The sequence below is a fragment of the Vigna umbellata genome, chromosome 1 (assembly GCF_029865625.1).
Source record: "Vigna umbellata cultivar VRB3 chromosome 1, Vumbellata_1.0, whole genome shotgun sequence".
Lineage (NCBI taxonomy): Eukaryota > Viridiplantae > Streptophyta > Magnoliopsida > Fabales > Fabaceae > Vigna > Vigna umbellata.
In genome coordinates, this window is record NC_142165.1 from 69,005,024 (window position 1) to 69,026,414 (window position 21,391).

At 29.0% G+C, this 21,391-nt stretch overlaps 1 protein-coding gene across 1 annotated transcript; it reads right to left on the reverse strand.

The window, feature by feature from the left end:
• Window positions 1–11,058: 11,058 nt before the first annotated feature.
• On the reverse strand, window positions 11,059–13,944 carry LOC124841699 (F-box/kelch-repeat protein SKIP11-like). Its single transcript, XM_047318019.2, has 2 exons — window positions 13,628–13,944; window positions 11,059–13,088 (listed from the first exon to the last, which is right to left on the reverse strand). The coding sequence occupies exon 2, from the start codon at window positions 12,940–12,942 to the stop codon at window positions 11,575–11,577; it is 1,368 nt and encodes a 455-aa protein (XP_047173975.1). The 5' UTR covers window positions 12,943–13,088; window positions 13,628–13,944; the 3' UTR covers window positions 11,059–11,574.
• Between the last annotated feature and the right edge of the window lie 7,447 nt (window positions 13,945–21,391).

Below are 21,391 nucleotides of genomic sequence, written 5' to 3' on the forward strand. Positions count from 1 at the left end.
CAACAAAATTCCACTAAAAATAAGATAATGCTTAATATATATATGCATATTAATCTCTTAAATCAAAACCTAAAATTGTAATACATATGATACTTTAAATAAATCTTAAAACCAATACAAACTAATAATTTCTAATGTGCAGAAAATACCTTTTCCACTTGCACAATTTTTTTTCAATTCAAAGTATGCCAATGACTTTTCGTTTGCAAAAAGTTAGAACATAGATAACATATATTAGTTTTTTAATATAAAAAATCTAAAATTACAAACAAGTTAATTTAGAAAATCTAAAATATATGTTATTTTGTAATAATATCAAGGCTCTTTAACACCCACTGGGAATATCTGATTTATTAGCCTTTGAGCTTTGTTTGTTTTTCTCAAATTAAAACCCCTTCTTCAATACCTTTGATCTCTTTAATCAGCGTTACCTGAATAACCCAAACGAGGGCTCTATTATCATCTTCCAAACCAAGGTATTTGAAAATGATGTGGTGGTGGTGCAAAGTAGTGGTGGTCATGGTGCGGGGATATGTGGAAGAGAGGAAAAAGGGATGCTAAGAAACACAGAAGACAAACACGTTGATGTAACAACACGACAAAGTGGGAGCAGATTTATGTGAAACATTAACTAGGGTTTACTTTGTTTTTGTTGTTGTGTTTGTCATTACGCTGCTTTGATCTTCAGACGAATTGTGATTGAGTGTGGAGTGTGTGAACTCAAATGGGACCAGTGTGAGAGTGCGGAGTGGGTGGAGGAGTTGTGAAAAACTTAATGAGTAGTAAGTGTAACATGTGTTGAATTATTATATCATTCCATGATCATTTTCAAAAGTAGTGTTCCCACAATCTTTCTTTAGACTATTGGATCTTGAGATCTATATTTAGTATAGCTGTCAAATCTAGTTAGCATGAATTGGCCGAATCTCCTCTTCTGAATCTGGTTCAAACATTTAGATCTGAGATTCACTTTTTGAAATACTTAATTCAACGAACATATTCATCTATGAGTTGTGGGGATTGAAATCGAACTTTGCCAAATTCTACTAGACAACCCTAATGGTTGTTATCAATATGCAGATAGAAAACCAAGTTTTCTTCACTTCGTGAGCCACATGGGTAGGTTGAATCTATGGAGAAAGGTTTGGCTAGCTGATACGTGAGATACGTGAGAAATTTCAAATACAGTCAGTGTCAATGTTTAAGTTAATAAAGAACCCATTAAAAATATTTAAACAATTGCCATAATTATTTTTCAGACTTTGTATTCAATCTCTCTTAGAATTTCTTACCTTCCCATAAAGTAGGTGTTATTTGCATTATCAATATTTTTCTTAAAATGTGAATTGGAATGTAAATTATCAGTTAGATTTTATAATATTATTTGAACGTGTAGACTTTGACTTATTTTAATTTTATAATATTACAAGATTCATACTAATGAGTTAGATTTTTTATAAGATGGGATCTCTAAATGAGATTATGTGGCAGAGAGGAATTAAAGTGGTTGAAACTAATGATTTTTACATATGAAGGTGATGGGGACAAAAGATGAAGCAAATATCTCAAGACATTGTTGAATGAAGATAGTGAAGTTAGAGCAGAAACCATGTGGCAAACCAACAAACATGTTAAACTTTGAAGCCTATATAAGGATATATAAGTGGTTTGCACGTGGTGTGTACACCACATTTGCTTAGTGCTCTAAATGACGTAGAAAAATCAGCAGTCATGGCTTCATAATATGACTTTTTGAGGCACCTAACAAGTATAGTGCCATGGAACTTAGTTTCTAATACCTGTGTTGGCATGTTGTATCAGTGCTTTTCTGCATATAAAGTGCAGTAGTTGGGCATGTTAGACATGTCGTGAGCCATGCATGTGCACCAGAATTTGATTGCAAAGTATCAATTATTAGGAGTAGGAATTTTTATGGATTGCATTTATCCAATTAATTATATTACTTTTTAGACTATTAAAATTTACAAAGAACCTTAACCCAATCTAACCGAGTTTCAACATTTACGTCAAACCTAAAACTAACAAACATAAAATTACTCGAACCAGTCACTCTCCTCAAATCCCTCCATCACCTTTCTAGAAGTGTCAATGTCATTCATATTTCTCCATGTTTTTTATTCTAAAATGTCCTTCCACAATTCCTTCTCGATCATTCCTAACCTCCATTTGCACTTTGCCAAACAAAAGCATTATCAAACAACCTAACATCCTTAATATCTATTCCACCTCGTTCCTTGGATTTGCATAGGGTATCCCACTTTATCCAAGTAATTTTTCTACCTGCTACTTCCCATCCCCATGAAAATCTCTTCGTAACAGTTTTAGTAACAGGAATAGCTAAACATTTACAAAATTAATTGTTATTTAAACACAACTTTTAATTTGGTATTACTATCTTTTGTATTGCGATTTAGTGATAAATTAGAAAATCTCAATCTGTATTAAAAAATTATTAAGTTCCAATAAAATTTTATTAAATACTCAATATATTTATCTCACTTTATTTTTAGCCGAATTGGTCGGCTCTAATTCTTGTGGAAACAAAGAAAGTGGAAGTGATATGGAATCAGTGATGGATAGGTATTAGATGTTCGGCAACTACTAGCTAGCCATCAAAACTAACATGAATTCCATATGATATCACATGGAATTAACTTTAGCATTTTCTTTTTCGCTTTTGGAAAGAATGTCCTTATTTAGGGCAGGATCTAATCTCTTTCAGATTACTCAAGACAAAGAATGAACACTACAAAATACAATCATATGCGAGTAAGTGCTCAAGGAGTTTCAGAGGGGTAAATTTTATGAATTTTATCAATTTCGTGTTAATTTTGTGTTAGTGTAAGTATGGGAGTGGTGCAAAATCTAATTGTGGGAAATTTAATTTACCATAAATCCTTTTAATATAAAACTAACTTTATATTTCTATGGAATTCTAGTCGTCAGAAATTTAATTTTCCATAAATAACTTTTAGTATAAAATTATACTATATATTCTCATGAATTCGTATATGTGGGAAATTACATAAGCCACAATCACTTTCTCTTTTTATCAAAAAAACTTATTCTTACTCAATGTTGCTTTAGTATTTAGATTTTCTACAATTATATTTGTGGAAAATTTAAAAATCTTCACGATAAAAATATTCATGAAAAATAACCTTTTTATTTTTGCAAAAGAATATGTAAAAAATAATTCAGGAATTTTTAAGTATTCCCGTTTGCTATATCAATTTATCATAATGTTAGTTTCCTCAATTTTTAATTATTTCCGTTTTTAGTTTCTTACTCCATTCGTAGTTCATTTTTAATCTTTTATACATTTATCTTTATTTTTTATCTACTTGAATGCTGTATTCATACTTTGACTTGTAGTTTTTACTCTCTTAATTCCTCATTATTTCTTGTGTTAATTATATTTTGAACACTGAATCTTTTATTTGTATTTTTTCTTTTCAGATATAGAAATTTGATTTTGTTAACATTATTATAAATTTGGTTACAAGTTTCTAATGTGACCATTTTTTTGTTTGTTGAAATTTAAAAAAATATTACATTCTTTTATTAATAAAAACACCACCTTCTATATTTTAAATAGTTTTAATCGATTAGACGAGTTGTAAATTATAATTGATATAAAAGGTTATATATTCATCAATTATACTATATAAATGATGTAGAAACTTGCTTCCTACATAAATTATCAACTGACATCAAAAGCTTTTACTTTCTATATTAACTCATAATTGATATAAAATATTCTGTAATTACATATTATGATATTAAAAAAATTTAGATTATTAATTAATAAAAATAAATAATATTTTATTATGGACAAAATAATTATATATATATTTACGAAGTATTTAACTTCTTTCAATCATCTACATAATCAAACTATATATACCGAAGATGATGAGGATTATAAATTATTTATCCTAATAGTTACGCTAAAACAAAGCTTATAGCTTTATTTATATATATATACACTTCAGGATTGAGGAATAAATAAATTATGAAATTTATTAAAAATTATGGCATTAATGCTTTAATAATATTAAACACACGAATATAACATGTTTTCACAATCTACTCCTTTAAAAATTTATGAACCCTACTTAGATAGTTTGCATATATAGTAATATAAGTATTCATTTTATGATGTATGATACATGTAACAGAGAAGAAAGAGAAAAAGCATTACTATTTTGTAAAGAAAGTATCCCAAAGACAAGTTGAAATTTGGAATTAATTCAAAGCAAATTGTATGTATGAAATTATTGAAAATAATGGGCAAGAAAATGAGTGTGGGATTCTCCATATTCCTTGAACATAAAAGGGAGTTTTGAGTCGCGTATACACCAATCCAAAATCAATCAAAGACGATGAAAATGGTAAAAAAAATTCCATAGCTATATCTTACTTATACGTCTCAATAACCTAAAAACAGTAAACTTAAACAGGCATGCAGTTTAAGTTCTTATACGTTTAATAACTAAAACCAGATGTTAGTTTCTATAAATAAAAACTACACGAGAAATGGTGAAAAATGAAATTATTAATAATATTTCCAAAGTTATCCACTTTTTTAATTTTTAGCAAAAAATTGTATATGAGTGATATTTCTATTTAGCAAAAGAAAGTACATGAGTGATAAAAATTAAGAAAAAATAACAGTTCTTAGACTTAAATCCACTTTTGATACATGTCGTTTCTTTTTAAATTGAATAATTTTAGTTAACTGATATTATATAAAATTGCTAACAGAATATATATGTCGGTGATAATATATGGTCAATTGCTTATCAACGTAAACGTTAATTAGTAGTAAGATTTAACAACAAACTTTAATACAATGTATTTGCATGAATGTATCAATGTTTTCTTATAATAATTAAATAATATGTTAATAATAGATCAAAATTACTTGATTTAAAAAAGTTAAAGAATATATAGAAATAATATTTATGGGAAGCAAAATTTCAGCTATGCAAAACAAGAAAGAGACAAAATTAATTTAAGTTTATTAATTATAAGTCTGTGATTTATCTGGAATCAATAAATGTGTTTAAGCATTATATGTAGTAATAGTCTTAACCACCACAATCATACAATTATTAAAAAGTACTAAGTAATAGCCACCATTTTTGGATTTAATATTTATTTTTTTAAAATAGAACTTTTTAAAATAGGTGAGAAATTTAATTTCGTTTGTTGTTTTACCAACCCGTTCAGTAATAGTAGTTACTTTCTTCCTTGAATTCCATTGATGAAGTGAGAGGCAGAGAAACGTGGAGAGATAGAAATAAGCCAACAAGATGCTGGAAATTAAGGGTGTGAAATTCATTTAATGCGTTATCCAATTGGTTTATCTATAAGTAATTAAATTATAATAAAAATATAAAAATAATCTATTGGAGTAAAATTCGTTCGTGAATGATTAATAATTTATTTATTATCTATTAAAATTTAATAGATCTTCTCATCAATATTTAATAAGTTAAAATTAACTGAACTAATTTTTTATAATTAAATCTTTCTTAAATTTATTTTTTTAAGAATTTTTCAATTTTTCTTATAATTCATTTTAGATTTTTTAAAACTATTTTAAAGAATTATTTTTTAACAATACTGTTTTTAGGGATGGATTCATGTATACAAAAGTTGTTAACGGATAGAACGAATTTGAATTTGTATTAAGTGAATAAGATTTTTAATTGATTGTTTTATCCAGTTCTTATAATTGGAAATAAAATGTATTTTATCAATAAAGTTTGTCACTCAGTGGAAATAAGCCATGGAGCTTAAGGTGAGGTTTCAATTCTTACACTTCACAATTTTCTTATTTCACTTTTCATGGTAGAAAATGCTTTTTTAAATATTAAAAACTACACTCCATAAAATCTATCTTGAAATGAATAAGAAGTGAAATCAGAAAAATGTAAGACGTTGAAAAACAATACTATGAATTATAATGATATCTCCTAAAAAAACAATCAAATTACACTTAATCTTCTTCTTTCTTTACTATTATAATGATCTTTCTTATCATGGTTCACCATGACTGTAAACATAGTATTTTTAAACCTAATGGAGTGCATGTGTGATGTAAAAATTGGATGACAATAAAATTCTTAAAAGAAATTGAAAATTTGTATAAAAGTTTAAAAACTAAGGTCTTAGACATAATTTGAGAAAAATGAAAAAGTGTTAGTGTAATTATGAGCTAATTTTTCTTCGGGGCGCAAAGAGCTATATTTGCCCTAACATTTCACAGGAGCCTGAAAGGCATTGCATGGTTATTCCTTTTTATACTCCAAGCGTACCTCCTGCGCCCCATAATGTTAAAATCACTATTTTACCCTTTTTTTTTATAGGAAGACTTGTGCAATCCTAATCTAGAAATCACTTCTAAATTATGAAATATGAAATAAACTTATGAAATGATTTTCAGGACAATTTAGAACAGATTTGCATTCAAGAAGTTATGTAGGTTTATTAATTTTTTTAATAAAATGGGTTTATAATAACACGAAGAAAAGAGGGAGGTGCAAGAAGTAATTTTCTACATCCTAATGGGGTGCACAAGAAGGGGTTGCTAAATGAAATCTCTGACCCACTATCAGTTGAGAGGAGCTCACTCCAAACCCTAATAGGTATTTTCAATGTTATTCATGTATTCAATCTTTGTTAAATAAGTTTTTTTTGTCCTTTTAACTATAAGTAAAAATTTTAAAACTTTGGTCTAAGCATAAATATGTTAAATGATATAAATAAAACAAAATTTGATTAAAATGACTAAATCAGCGCATTTATAAAATTGGAGAACCAAATTAGGCCAAAGTCTCAAAGAGAGATTATTTCCAATTTTCACTAAAAATTAAGGAACTAAAAACATATTTAATCCTAAATATTGTTCTTATATATGTATGGTCAAATATATCTTACGGTCCAAAAAGCACTTCAAACATTTCAAGTCTTCAATTCTAATGGTACATGTCTTTCTTGAAGGTATTCATCTTTCTTTAAGGTATTCGTCCTTCTTAAGCCGGGTATGTATAAATTATATATCTAGAAGACTGTCAAATACATCAACAAACAATAAATGTAATGATAAATTAACGTAGTTAACATATAAATGTATTATTTATATTATTATTTATGTAAGACTCGGAAAGATATTATGAAAATTTTAATAATATGAAAGAATTGAGTATTTATTAATAAAAGAAATATACTTTTTAATTAGAAAATTATAGCTTAATTGAGTAAGAGTCTATACTTAATTCTCATATGTATATATTATATTTTGTATTTTAGGTTGTTTTCTTTCAGTTTGTGTGGTTACATGAGACGTAAAGAAAGTTTAAATATATTAATGTGCATTTTTGTGGTAGTTGGTTTGACAAACTCAGTGGTTGGTTACGTGAAGTAGCAGGGTTTAAAATAATTTTACTAATATTTTTTTTTAATTATAAAAGATAATAGATAGATAGTAAAATAGAAAACCTCTAACGTTGAAACTTTATTGCATGCACACATCCTTTCTATAAAATAACTTTTCTCTGCAAGTCTATCATGGCATGGCCCGTTACCCATAGGCACTTGCCCAGACACGAAACACAAGCTCAACATAAAATGCTTTGTACGGAGTGTACATGTCTAGAAACATCGTTTGACACAAGAATCCAACACGCACGCAACAATTTTCCCTTGGACTGTCTTTCCATGATGCATAGGTTATGGCCAACATCTGTTTCTTGTTCTTAGAAACTCATACATCACAATAATCCATTTCATGTTTTGTGTTTCAAATCCTTGTTCTACGTAAGATAATCTCAGCCTGGATATGGATTAATCAATCATGAAGAATTCAACACATAGCAGATGAAGCGTTCTAAAATGGCTTAAGCGTCCCCATAACAAAAGACACGCAAACGGACTTATCATGATCTTTCAATTCATAATACCAATGAACCAATTGCAAAACTTGTAAAGAGAAAAGTCATCAACACTATTCCACCTGTTTTTTCTATCAACTCTTATCAAATATTAATTCAGTAGTAACATAAAGTTAACTGAAATAAATTACCATCAAATTGTGATGTTTAGTTGTTATATTTTTAAGTAAAAATAATTACGTTTTGATATCAAAATGAATGTTAATTACAAGTTTAATTTTAAGATACGTAGTTTTTTTTCTATCATATTTCTAATTTTGCGTTAGGATAATTTAAATTTGAAGTTTAAAAAATGGTAGAAAAAGTCTAATTTTACTTTTAAAATGTTGGTCTTAGTTGTTCTTTAATTAAAAATGTCGCCAATTCATTTTTAGTGGAGCAATAGTTGAAGAAATATAAGTCTATTAAAATTCACATGTGGGATTTTAAAGATATGTAGCTATTTTTCATTTAAGATATCACATTTCTAAAATTTTATTAGGTGGATAAGTTACAAGTTTAAAATTTTCTACAAAAATCTCGTTTTAGTTTTAAATTTTCAGTCTTAGTTTTTCCTTATTTCTTATTTTCAAAATAAACTTGTTTTAAAAGTTGCATGTCGTATTAAAAAAAAATTGAAGATGTTTTTATGTGTAAAGGTGATGGCATAGATATTGATAGTTGGAGTTGGTATTGGTGGTATGATGCCAACCGTAATGTAATTATTAAGAAGTGAATTTTAGTGAAGGAAATTTGTGCTTAGTAATAGATCTTTAATAAATATTTAAGGTTTTTATGCAAATATATAATAAGTTTTAAAAGTGTTAAATATACAAAATATATTAAAATTTTAAAATACATTTTAATTAAATGTTGATTTACATATATATAAAAAAAGGGGTAGCCCTCTTCAAATGTTATTAAGTATGGTTGTTGTTTACATTTATATATATATATATATATATATATATATATATATATATATATATATATATATATATATATATATATATTAAAGTTATTTTATTTTTAGTTAATATAAAATCTTATATATATATATATATATATATATATATATATATATATATATATATATATATATATATATAAAAGATATATATATTGGGATAATATGAATCAATAACAAACAATAGAGAATAATACTTTCAACAAATAGTAAATCTCGTTAAAATAGATTTTAAATAATCATAATATTATCTTAAGAGATGAATTTAATTCAATAACATAATTTGATAATTCGATTTATGAAGTGATATTTGTATTTATTTATATACTATAAATTCACCTTCGAAAGAGAAATATGAGATTCGCAACCATAATAATAATAACAAAGAAAATAAGAATCTTGTTACTTTGATGATAACAACGTTATTATTAATAATGTTGATTTAGAATATAGTAATCAACAACCATATACTAGTAATCCAGAAATAATAAATTCAGAAAAGACCAAAAGGGGATATCAAAGCTTTAACGATGACATGCATCTGGTACAATAAATTTAACCTAAATTTTGTGATGCTACACTTCATGAGCAGAAGCATATTGTTAAAAACTTACAAAAACATTATTTTTATGGAAACTTCACAGAAAGCTACTTCCCAGAAGAGTCTCTGAAACTATTTAAGTCACCATATATATATATTTCATATTCTTTATCTTCACGTTTTACTTACATGATTGTTATCCCAAAGCTAGAGTTTAGTCAATAAAAGCTTCTACTATGGGTAGTCCAAAACCTAGATGCATTATATCTTAGGCAGGTTACATCAACATTTATAGGGTTTTCTTTTTCAACTTTTCTTTAGGTTATCAACCCAAAAGCCCAAACCCATGCCTAGGTTTCATCTAAAATAGATAACCCTGTACTCAAATTTTATCCACCATACTTCAATCAATTCAAAATAAATATTAAATATAATATTTTTTTTGTTGAAAATAATTACTAAATGCAACATTTTTTTCTCTTAATGGTTTAATCGGTCAGTTTTGATTTGATGGATTCACGCTTTCCTTTATGATGATAAAAAATTATTAATACAGTTAAAAGTTTCGGTCAAGATAATAATTATCATGATAAAAAGAAGTCATCATAAATATTGAAAATAACATAAAAGTCGAAATTTATTACATAAATGAGTATCTTTATTTGTTATTAATTAAAAAATAAATAAAAGCCAGTTACTAATTAGTAAAAGAGTATATAAAGAAACAATCACAACAGTGAATCTTTTTTATATTAATTGTTATAAACTATAGATAAAAAAAAAACCTTTAACAAAACATTAAGAAATAAATATAAAATAATAAGAAAAAAGTACAGGCAAAAATAGACCATCTTTATTAAATGCGATAAAATATAGATAAAAGAAAACAGTTGCCAAAACGTTCAACATAAAATGATGAGAAAAATATATATATATATACACCTAAAAGCGTTTACCGAAATAATTGCCTTATTAATGGTTACAGATTATTCTTGTGCACATATGGGTGGAACGACAAGATTCTGATGCAAAAGAAAAAAAAAAGTGATAATTGAATGGATTAGATATCTAATAATGGTGAATCAACCACCCAAAGAAATAATAAAACCTAATAAGTAACTATAATTGATAGAATTAAGACAAATTAGTTTTAATAAATACTTCTATTCTAACCACATCTACACGTATTAGATTTGAAAGTAGGATTAGAAAACTAAGAAGCAACTTTGCCTCCAACAATAATAGAAATTATGGAATCAACGCGAGATATTAATCCTCATTCCTCACACAAACATGAAATTAACCTTAGTGACAAGGTGCCTCCACATGGAAAAGGACCTTTATCCATAGTTACAAGCTTGCCATGCGTTTGAGCATCCCCAGCCTCCATAACTTTAATTATGATTTCAAAAAAGACAAAAAAATAAAAATAAATAAAGCACCGATCATTTATTGTTAGATAGGGAACTTGTTTTTCATCATGCAGAGTAGCAGACTTGTGTCATAATCAACCATTCAATCATTGACAATGCAGAAGAAGAAAAACAACTATGTTATGGTCCCAATTTAGATTTGCAACAAGTAATCAATGAAATGGTTAACTATGAGAATCCAAAATTAATTAATAAAAAACTATGAGGAATTATTCCATCCTTCCGGCTAAGAAAATCATGATCATGAAAATAAAATATCTAGCTGTGTGTTCTTACAAAAGGTAAAAGAAAAAAACATCAAATAAACAACACCGGTAACCTACAGTTGTGTTGAGACTTACTTCAATTATTTAACCTATTCCTGTGGTACATGATAGCAAGCTTTGAAAATTTTCATGTAAACGTAAATGGGGGAAGATAGGAATTGGAAAGGAAGAAAAAGGAAAGTGAAATTTTGAAGATAAAAATAAACAAGTGAATAGCCTCCTTGTTGGAAAACTTTTCAGGCAATAATGGTGAAGTGAATCTTCTCCCGTCCTCCCCCAGCGAAGAAAGAAAATTAAGATCGAAAAAGAAGGGGGAAAAGTACCAATTAGCAAGAATCTTTGTGTCAAATGGATGGATGAATGAATGTTGAGGAAGTGATTTAATGTGGGTTGAGAAGTGAACTGTTCAGCATCCCATGACAGCACAATTATAGACAAAGTTGCCGGAACGTTTTCTGGCAAGTAGATTCCACTGTAGAGGTCCTTCACCGGGAACACAGGAATTTAGTTCGATAAAACCTTCACCTTGAGTCCTTGGACCACCGATCACAATTAGCTTATCACCGCATGCCCTGAATGCAAGACCCCAACCATTCATCGACACCACTCGTTCAGGCAGCCTCCCAATGCTACGCCAAAATCTTCTATCTTTATCGTATTTTTTCACCTCCATGTCAGCATAATCGGCAGCGTAAAGTTCATTATTTACAACCGCAACCAGAGGTGGTGCCTCCGCTGTTGCAGGCATGTCAGAGGTAGCACTGCGTCCAGGGGACATGTTAGGAATTTCTGTCCATGTTCTAGTTTGTAAGTTGTATTCCTCACCACATGTAAGAAGCTTAGAATCTTTTCCACCAATTCCCCCAATAACATAAAACTTTTTATTCATAAATACCCCAGAGCACATCTTCCTTGGCTTGTTCATGCTAGGGAGAACTTCCCAGCTTTGATTCTCAGAGTTGTACAGTTCGGCCGAGTCAAGAATACGACCCTCCGAATCACACCCACCCGCCAAAATAGCAATCTCCCCGAGGCTCGCAGATCCAAACAAACACCTTGGACCATTCATCCTCATCCCAGATGACCATGAGTTCGTCAAAAGACTGTATCTGTAAATCACGTGAGACCTCAGCTCCCTCCCAAATACAATAAGCTCCGTACCTACAGCCAGAGACTCCTTGTCCGAACACATGAAGCATTCGTTCGAAGCCATTCTTGGCAAATGCATCCACCTTTCACGAATTGGATCGTAGGCCTCCCATTCCAGCAGGGCACAGGAAAAATAAATCCAGTGTTCCACTATCCCTTTCAGCCTCCTCCATCTGTACAGCTCCCCGCTTCTTATTGTGTTCCGAAAGCTCTTATTCAGTGAGGCCAGAGAACCATAATCCGACCTCGAACATCGGCTCAGACATGCGATTGAGCTGTCCCTGTTCATTCTCGGCATAAGAGAACCCGAATCTGACGAATCCCCTCTTTCATGCTCTTCCTGCTCCATCTGCTCTTCCTCCTCCTTCTTTACTTGGACAGAATCATCGGCATCATACGCTTGTTGTTCTTCAAAGACAACTCCAACTCTCTCCCCTTGATCGAGAGATTCCGCTCTTCTGTTCATCTTCCTGGGTTGAGATTCTTCTTCACAATCGCCATCACTGGGGCGTTTGCCATTCTTCATGTCCAAGTCTGGCAGGTATGGCATGAAAGGCCACTTGTTATCTGCCTGACAAGAGCTGGAAAACAACCCCGGAATCACGCAGGAACGGCCTTCCAACATAGTCTCCACCCCAAGAGGCAAAAGACAAAAGCAGCGGCAGCACCAACAAGAACTCAACCTTCAATTATTAGATGTCCTCTTCTGTCTTTGCCCAAGGGCCAAATTCAACATGCGCCCCAGAAGGAACTACCTTCGAAATCAAGAGCCTGTGCAAGAAGGAATCAATCAATTTCAATTACAAGTTCCATGCACTTCTCTCTCTACAATTCTATTTGTTAAATTAAATGCCCAGAAACGCCAACACAGCAATATCACAGATCGGAATCCATTCAAAGTCACCTTTTTTTCCTTCTATGAACCCCTAAATAGAGAAAAGAGAAAAGGGGAAACTGCCCTTCCAGAACCAAATTCACACAGAGATCCCAATAATCAAAACACCATAAATAGCTGCACACTTTAATTAAACAAACCAGTGAATCCGGACACATGTAATGAATCCAACATTCCAACTATATGTGGAGAAAAAATCTTTGAACAAAACCCATCAACCAACGTCCCCCAGAATTCAACAAAAAGAAAAATTTAGTTAGATCTCCATAAATCTACCATCTTCATCAATACCCAACAACATAGCAGACAACCCACCTTGTTCATGAGAAAGCTAGAAAGCTCTTTAGAAAGAGAGACTGAAGAAAAAGATGGATGGAGAGAGAAAAAAAAAAAAACAATGATGCAAGAAACTTACAAGTTGGATAAGAAGCAAAATCGAAAATACAACAAAAGTACTTGATGAGCAGATTTTGCAAGATTGAAAAACAGTCTTCAATTCCTTCTTTCTCTATCTCAAACTCACTGTTTTTGCATGTACCTCACACACACACACACAGAAAGGAAAAGAAAGAAAGACCCAGAGAGAGAAAGAGAGCAGAAGTGTCTTTCTTTCTCTCTCTACCCAGCTCTTAGAAGTTCTTTGGTTTTTAGGTTGGTCCTTTCTTGGGTTAGTGTCTGCAAATCAGGTGAAGGAAAGGTTTTGGAGCAAAATCTCAGAGAGGACCCCTCACACAGCCTTATCTCCCTTAAATCATATCTTAATTTATAATTAAATAATTCCTTAATTCATTTCTTTTCCATGATCATTAATTAACTAATTAATTGATTAATTTAACATCCTTCTATGTGTCTTTTTCTTCTTCTTTACCATTTCTTTCAATTTTGTGCGTGTGCGTGTTTGGATTAAGCAAATTTTGATGGAAGAGGTTGGGTGGAGCCTACCAAAAGGTTTTCCGGTAACTGGCTACTGGTAACCGCCGGTGTCAACACGTGTTGACTAGTGGGATGGAGAAGGATGAGATGATTTGTTCTCTCTTTTCTGCTTGGCTGACTCACAATCCAATTATTTTACAAATTCATTTAGAAAATCTGTTAAACTATTTTTAATCAATGATAAAATTCTTTTATGAAAGTCTTAGATTGAAATCTCAAATATTTTTTAACTTAATAAATAATCTTAAATTCAAATGTCAAATATATGATTATTAAATACTTATAAAAACTAATCTTATCCGAAAAAGTTCTCCCACAATAAAACATGTGTTCTTCAAAACATAAATTCAATTTTATACAACAATCTCAAATAATCTTTAAATAATAGGCAGTCAAATTTTAGTTTATCATATAAAAATTAATAATAATGGACTAGGTCACACAAAAATTGAATGAAAATTATATTATAAAATCTTGTGGTATACTTTATTAACTTATAATATAAAGAAACATTGCACAGATGCTTAAAATTGATTTTGAAAAGAAGGACAAATAAAAAGGTGTGTTCCATTTTCGTTACCCATACGTCTTTGTGCAGTTGGATTCTTATTCCAAATTCTCGGCTGGTCAATTTCTCATGGGAGAGGAGAATCTGATGCGGCAGCGGCCAATTAAGATTGGTGGAAGAGTTTTGTTTTGTTGGTTAATGATGCAAAAGTAACATCGGCTAGCTAGATTTTTAACCTAAGGTGTGACTTTTGACTAGTCAACTTTGATTATTATATTTATTAATTAATATTTTTATTGTTAGTTATGGGTGGGTGTTTACATACTAAAAAGGAAAAAGAAAGAAGAGAAAGGAATATTTTAACTTAACAATTTGTGATAATGTTGTTAAGTGTGGTGATGATTATGATTATTACTACCAAACACGGCTGAATCATGGCTAAGTCAAAAAAGCAGATTGTGCAACACTTCATTCAATTTCCGCTTGCGTTTTCGGCTGGGGCTCTCAATCCTTTTTACGCTCTGTTTTATCCCTTGATGGGACATCTATCTATACTGTTGTCCTCTTATATAATTATTTATTATTATACAAATATTTATTATTTTTATTTCTTATGCTTATCTCACTGTTTAATAATGTGACGGACTATTATTTATTAACTACCTATGGATTCAAACGTCTCAAGTTAAAACTGCTCATTTAATTTAATTTTTTGTCCCAAGGTAACATATTCTTCAATTTCATTCATACAAGTAATAGGACCAAAATTTTAGGTAGTAGAGTTATTGGAAAATTTTGTAACTACCCATTCTTCATTTTTTAAATATATTTTATTTTTTTTTCTTTTTCCTCAAATTTAAACATAATAATAAGAACAGAATTCACGCAAACAAGTACACCCAGAAAAATCAGCAAAGCTTTCTTGCAAGCACTGTGTTGAGATCCCTAATCATTCAACTTTTAATTATAGTTTGAAATAGTAATTACTAGCCATCTAATATCTAATCTTGTAGGCTTTGATGGACCTAACTTTTGGATTTTTGGGTCTATTACCCTTGAATTAAAATAATCATTTTCAAAAACTTTTTTTTTTCTACCTCCTTTTCTGTTTTCTACGTGATGATTATTACGGGTGGTAGCTTGGTCGGCATTTGCACATAATCACAACAGTTTGTAATCTTAATCATCCTCAGACTTCTTTCCTTTCATACAACAACATGATTAGATTGTGGTTTGTCGCCAATCTTTTCTATTTCTTTTTTCATAAATGGAAAACTCATGTCTTTCATTATAGTACATCCCACCACCTTAGTTTCACACACCTTTTTTTGGGTATGGAGGTTAAATTTTTCAAACCCAATCAGTCTGTACACTCAATAAAAAAAGAGGCAAAATCCATAACTAACAAAAAAGTTAAAGTAGTTTAAAATTGATAAAAAAAAAAAACTTAAAGTGACTTTAACTAATTAAGTGTGAAAATCAAATGAAAACCGTTATAATAATATCCCATTCTTATTTGATTAGTAGTACTGAAATATTACCTTTTGTATTGATTGATAAAGGCATTTTACACTTTTAATTACTATAAATGTAAATGCCAAAAATATCATAACTAATTTCTAGATTTAGACATGCAAGAGAAGAATAATGCTATGGACTGTCTTGTATATTTTCTTATATTATTTTATTGTTTTTTATTTCTCCTTACACATGATTTATCCTCTTTATTTTTTATTTTATTTTAAGTACTAGAGAATGAACACTCAGTATTATTCACATTTAGCATGCATTATAATTGCATACTCTTAAACTATGACCATTAACTTAAATTAATGTTACCAATTCTTATAATCATTTATTATTATTTATAATATATATATATATATATATATATATATATATATATATAGAGAGAGAGAGAGAGAGAGAGAGAGAGATAGAGATAGATGGATGGAGAGCTAGATAGATATGTTGAAGGTACTTTAAGAAGTTTTACTCTAAAAGTAATTAAAAAAATAATTTTGCAATATTTTGAATTCAACCAAAAACATTTACTCTAATGAGTACAAAATTAAGTTTTACGGAAAGAAACATATTGTGATGAAATTATATCGCGTATCCATGGGTAATTCCAATTTAAATAAACATTTGATGAAAATGGCATATGCTTTTATTTATAATCAATATTAAATTGTAATACAGGATAAAGTGAAAAAAGAAGACATTTTAAATTTAAGAGGAAATTAGAAAAAATACTAAAATCAAGCATATTATATTTATAGATATGAAATTTAAAAATTTAAATTGATTAATATTTAAATATTATTAATTTTTAAAATATTAAATATTTTTAAAATCTTTATAAATATAATTTTGTGTGATCAGGGACAATATTAATGACTTTATATTAGTGGTATCTGTTTGACGATTTCGTTCAAAAATTATCAGTTGTTATACTTTTTTTAATGTTTTTTTAGTCTTTATCTTTAATTTTGGATAATTTAGTTTTGACACAAACTATCAAAATAAGACCGTTACTATGTTATGTCATTAATGACCATTGTCGTGTTTACTTTTTTTTAATAAATAATTTTTTTAAATTAAAATTATTATTTATTAATTTTAATCTTTATTTGGTATTTTCTTAAAATTTAATTATTTTTTAGTTTAGTTTTTGTACTTATTAATATTTTAAACTAATAAAATGAATATTTATAAAAACATTTAACTATACAATAAATAAAAATTATATTTAATAAATTATAAAAATTATTTATATTTATTTTTATAATTATAATTTTATTATTTTATAATATCATAAAAAAGTGTAATTCAATTTTAAACTAAAATTATAAAATATTTATTTTTAATTATAATTCAATTATTTTATAATTTTATAAAAAAAAATAAAGATAATAAAAAATATTTTAAACTAAAATAACTATATTATTTTTAAACGTGTAATTCAATTAAGTAACGTATGTCTTAGTATTTCATTTCATATGAACAAAGTAATCATATATAATATTTTTAAGTTTTAATAAATCACGAACAATATTTTTTGTTATTTTTAATATCATTCTTACTTTTGAATTATATATATGTAATTTAATTTGACAGTTACTGTTTAATATGTTCTTTGCATTGTTTAACAACATCTCCTTTCATTATATTCATATTATTTTCAGATACACTTTATAAAACTTCCCTTCCAACCAAACAAAAAGAAAAGATTTTTTTTTTTACATTTTTTTTATTCTCTCCTGTATCCAGTTACCTAAAAATTCTATTTTTTAAAATTTTTATTTGTTTTTTTTTTCACATTATTTCCTAAGTTACAAATTGATTGAGTGACATTTATAGAATAGGAAATGTCTTAAAAAGACGAGGTGGCATTAAAATATTAGATTTATAAGAGAAAGTAGAAAGAGAAAAAATGAAATTTGAAGTTACAGTAGTGAAAGGTTAGTTTTTTGATGAAAAATGGTGGCATGAGAATGAATAGTGTGTCTGAAGATAAGATGATAAAGATTGAGAAGGTTATATTTGATGGGAAGAAAGGAAATGAATGAGAGTGCAGTTGAAGAAGAGAACTTAAATGCGGCAACAAGTCTCCAAAAACAATCACATGGCTTATTCGCAATTTCAATTATAAAACAAAACAGGTGAGCTGTGAATGAACAACATCATGTCCCACTTCACTATTTCTCTCTCTCTCTCTCTCTCATCAATCTATCTATACCTCTCCATTCTGTCAATGGTCCCCACCAACAACCTTTTCATTTTTCCTTCTTATCTTCTCACCCCATTGCTTTGCTTCAAACTTTTCTCAAATACAATGATAATTCTTTTTAATCAAAATTATTTATCATCTTCTCCTCTTTTCTACTTCTAGCTTAGAGCTTCTGTTCATCCACACCACCCATTTCAAAAATTTTAGTGTAAGGGCTGTTGTGCCATTTCACAACAGTTTGTTTTTGGACGCTAGTGTACACGTATCGTGTTGGTAAGTTTTATTTCTTTGACGGCGTCGTCGGGAGCATCGAAAGTAGACACATAACCTCAACGTGCCCTGCATCTGCACGCGATCTTAACTCTTCCTTAAATTTTATAATTAATGCAAACCACAAGGATTTGATTTGGAGTAATCATCTAGTCTAATCACAGACACGTGCGCTTTTTTTTTCACGTGTAAAAGATAAGGTGCTTTTTGGTGATACCACGAACGTACTTCGAGTCACGTGTCGGTGCACGTGGTTGGGTGCTTCTCGCTTGATTTTTTTTATTTGCAAAAGGCTGAAATGCTTTTTAATTTATATTCATGTTTACAAGTTTTTTTTTATAGTAAATAAAATATAGAACATGGGCGTAATTTATTGTTGTCCAACTTTAGGGTTAAATTGTTTAAGGATAATCATTGTGATCACTTATTATTTGCCCAAACTATTTTGTTTAATATATCGTGCTTAATTTGTGAATAAAAACGCACTATTTCGGTAGCACTACTCATTTTAATATTTACACTGTCTGCTGTCATTTCTAAAATATACATAAAGGAAGTATAGCACGTGAGAAAAAAGTTTATTAAGAGGAATAAAATGAAAAAAATTATAATCCTTAGATTGCATTAAAATGGAGTACATATTTAAATATATTTTTTAATTTGCACCGAGCTTGTTTCCATGCTCAGAGGTCTTTATATTTTCTATCAGAGAGGATAGGAACGTTGCGTTAGCATGACTGAAGCATACAGTTAGACTAGGCTTCTTTCACTTTTTGTAACTTGGCTTTCCGTTTGTGATTGCATTTTCCACAAGAGAAATGTGTAAAATAACACTTATAATTCTTAAGAGGATGCATTTTATAATTTTCAAAACACAAGTAGGATTATCTTATCTTGTTCACATATTTCTTCTATAGATGAATCTTTAATTTTGGTACATCAATTATACTATATTGGTAGATATAAATCCTTTTTATACAATTTGATTATGTAAGTTAAGATAAACAGAAAACATCTTTCTTAAGATAAGTATTATAATTATTTAGAATTTAATATATATATATATATATATATATATATATATATATATATATATATATAAACAAAGAATAAGACAATTTAAATTCTTAAAAGTATCCAACATAATAAATTATATCCATAAATTACATCCACTTAAATGTTTATGTAAACAACGATTACTTAAAATAATTATATCCTCACTAAATACTTACTACTACTTTTAGAACTCAATATTTGAAAAGGTTGTTTTTAAGGTGATAGTTTATTTATTTTTATCTCAATTCAATTATTAATTAATTTAAAAGAAGTTAATATGGTCTTTATATTATTTGAAAGATAATCACATGTCAATCATTTTAAAATATTTTAATGACAAAAGTCAAAAGTATAAATAGAAACTTTATAGGATGAGTTTCATTATTTCAAGTCACATTATCTCTTTAAAAACAATTTCCTCTAGAGCTTTCCTTTCTCTCCGATTTTTATCTGTTGGGTCATCTGTTTGAAGACCAGAGGTACCAAAGTGATCACCGTGACAATATCTTCTAGTCTAGCAAATAGTTCTTGCAAAAGAGTAAATTAGTTTCTGCTCTTTTTTTTAGTTTTCCCATTTTTTTCCTATACATGTAAGCAGTTTTACAATGCATGTGTCATCTAAATTTTTCATTAGGTTATATGTTGATCAATGTTCTAACCAAGTACCTTAATCATGATTTCGTGGTTTGTAACTACAAATAGAGCTTTTTGAGCTCAAGAAACGATTTTAGGTCCTTTTGAGTTGTTTAAGCTTCTATTAGGTATAACAGGCTAAATACCTCTTTTATATTGTTTTATTGCTTTGATAATTTGAGTTGGTATGCTTGAGTTTGATTTAGAGATTAAGCTTGTTTGAGATTCTGTTTTGTTATAATTGCCTAAACTTAATATAAATGTGTGTTGTCTAATATTGGAAGAGACTTGTTGTGATTGCTTGCTGACTTATGTTTAATTCTTGACGATATGTGGATGATAGGTTGCTAGTTTGGTTGATCAATTAGCTACTGAACTTTAGTTTGATAATAGGTTAGATAAATGGTTGGTTTTTTATCTAAAATTTTGGGTTTAAATAGGTGAAATTCTAGAGGAGTTGATTTAAGAAGAAACAAAATGTTTGAAGTTTGTTTTTGAGTCAATCAGGACTTAGTTAGCCATTTAGTTCATTAAAATATTATCTGAAATATGTGAAATATGATATATGAGTTAATGGTTTAGTGTTGAATTAAGGAATAAGTGATTCTGAATCAATTGAGCGAATTAGTGTTCAATTTGACGTCAAAACCTATTTTAGAACTCTCCATTGAGTTAGGAATACAAATTTAGTCATTTGAACTGGTCACTAGTTCCCCAATTCGCAGAAATGAAGTTCTTGGTTTTTAGTATAGCACTGAGCGACTTTAGTATGACACTGAGTGCTAGAAAAATATCGAGTCTCATATTTTTGGGCGTTGAGCGCTGCCTAAGTCAATGAGCCACTTTTTTTTGGGCGTTGAGCGGTATTCTAGGACACTTAGCACCAATTTTCCCTCACAATTCTAAACCTTTTTTCCTATAATTTGTTGGGTGAGAGGTTTGAGTTGTCGAGCGAGGGTTTGAGCATTGGGCACTCCCTGTTTCGTAGTAGTGTTTATTTTCTATGTTTTTTTTATTCTTGATTTGGCTTAGGATTATGTAAATTG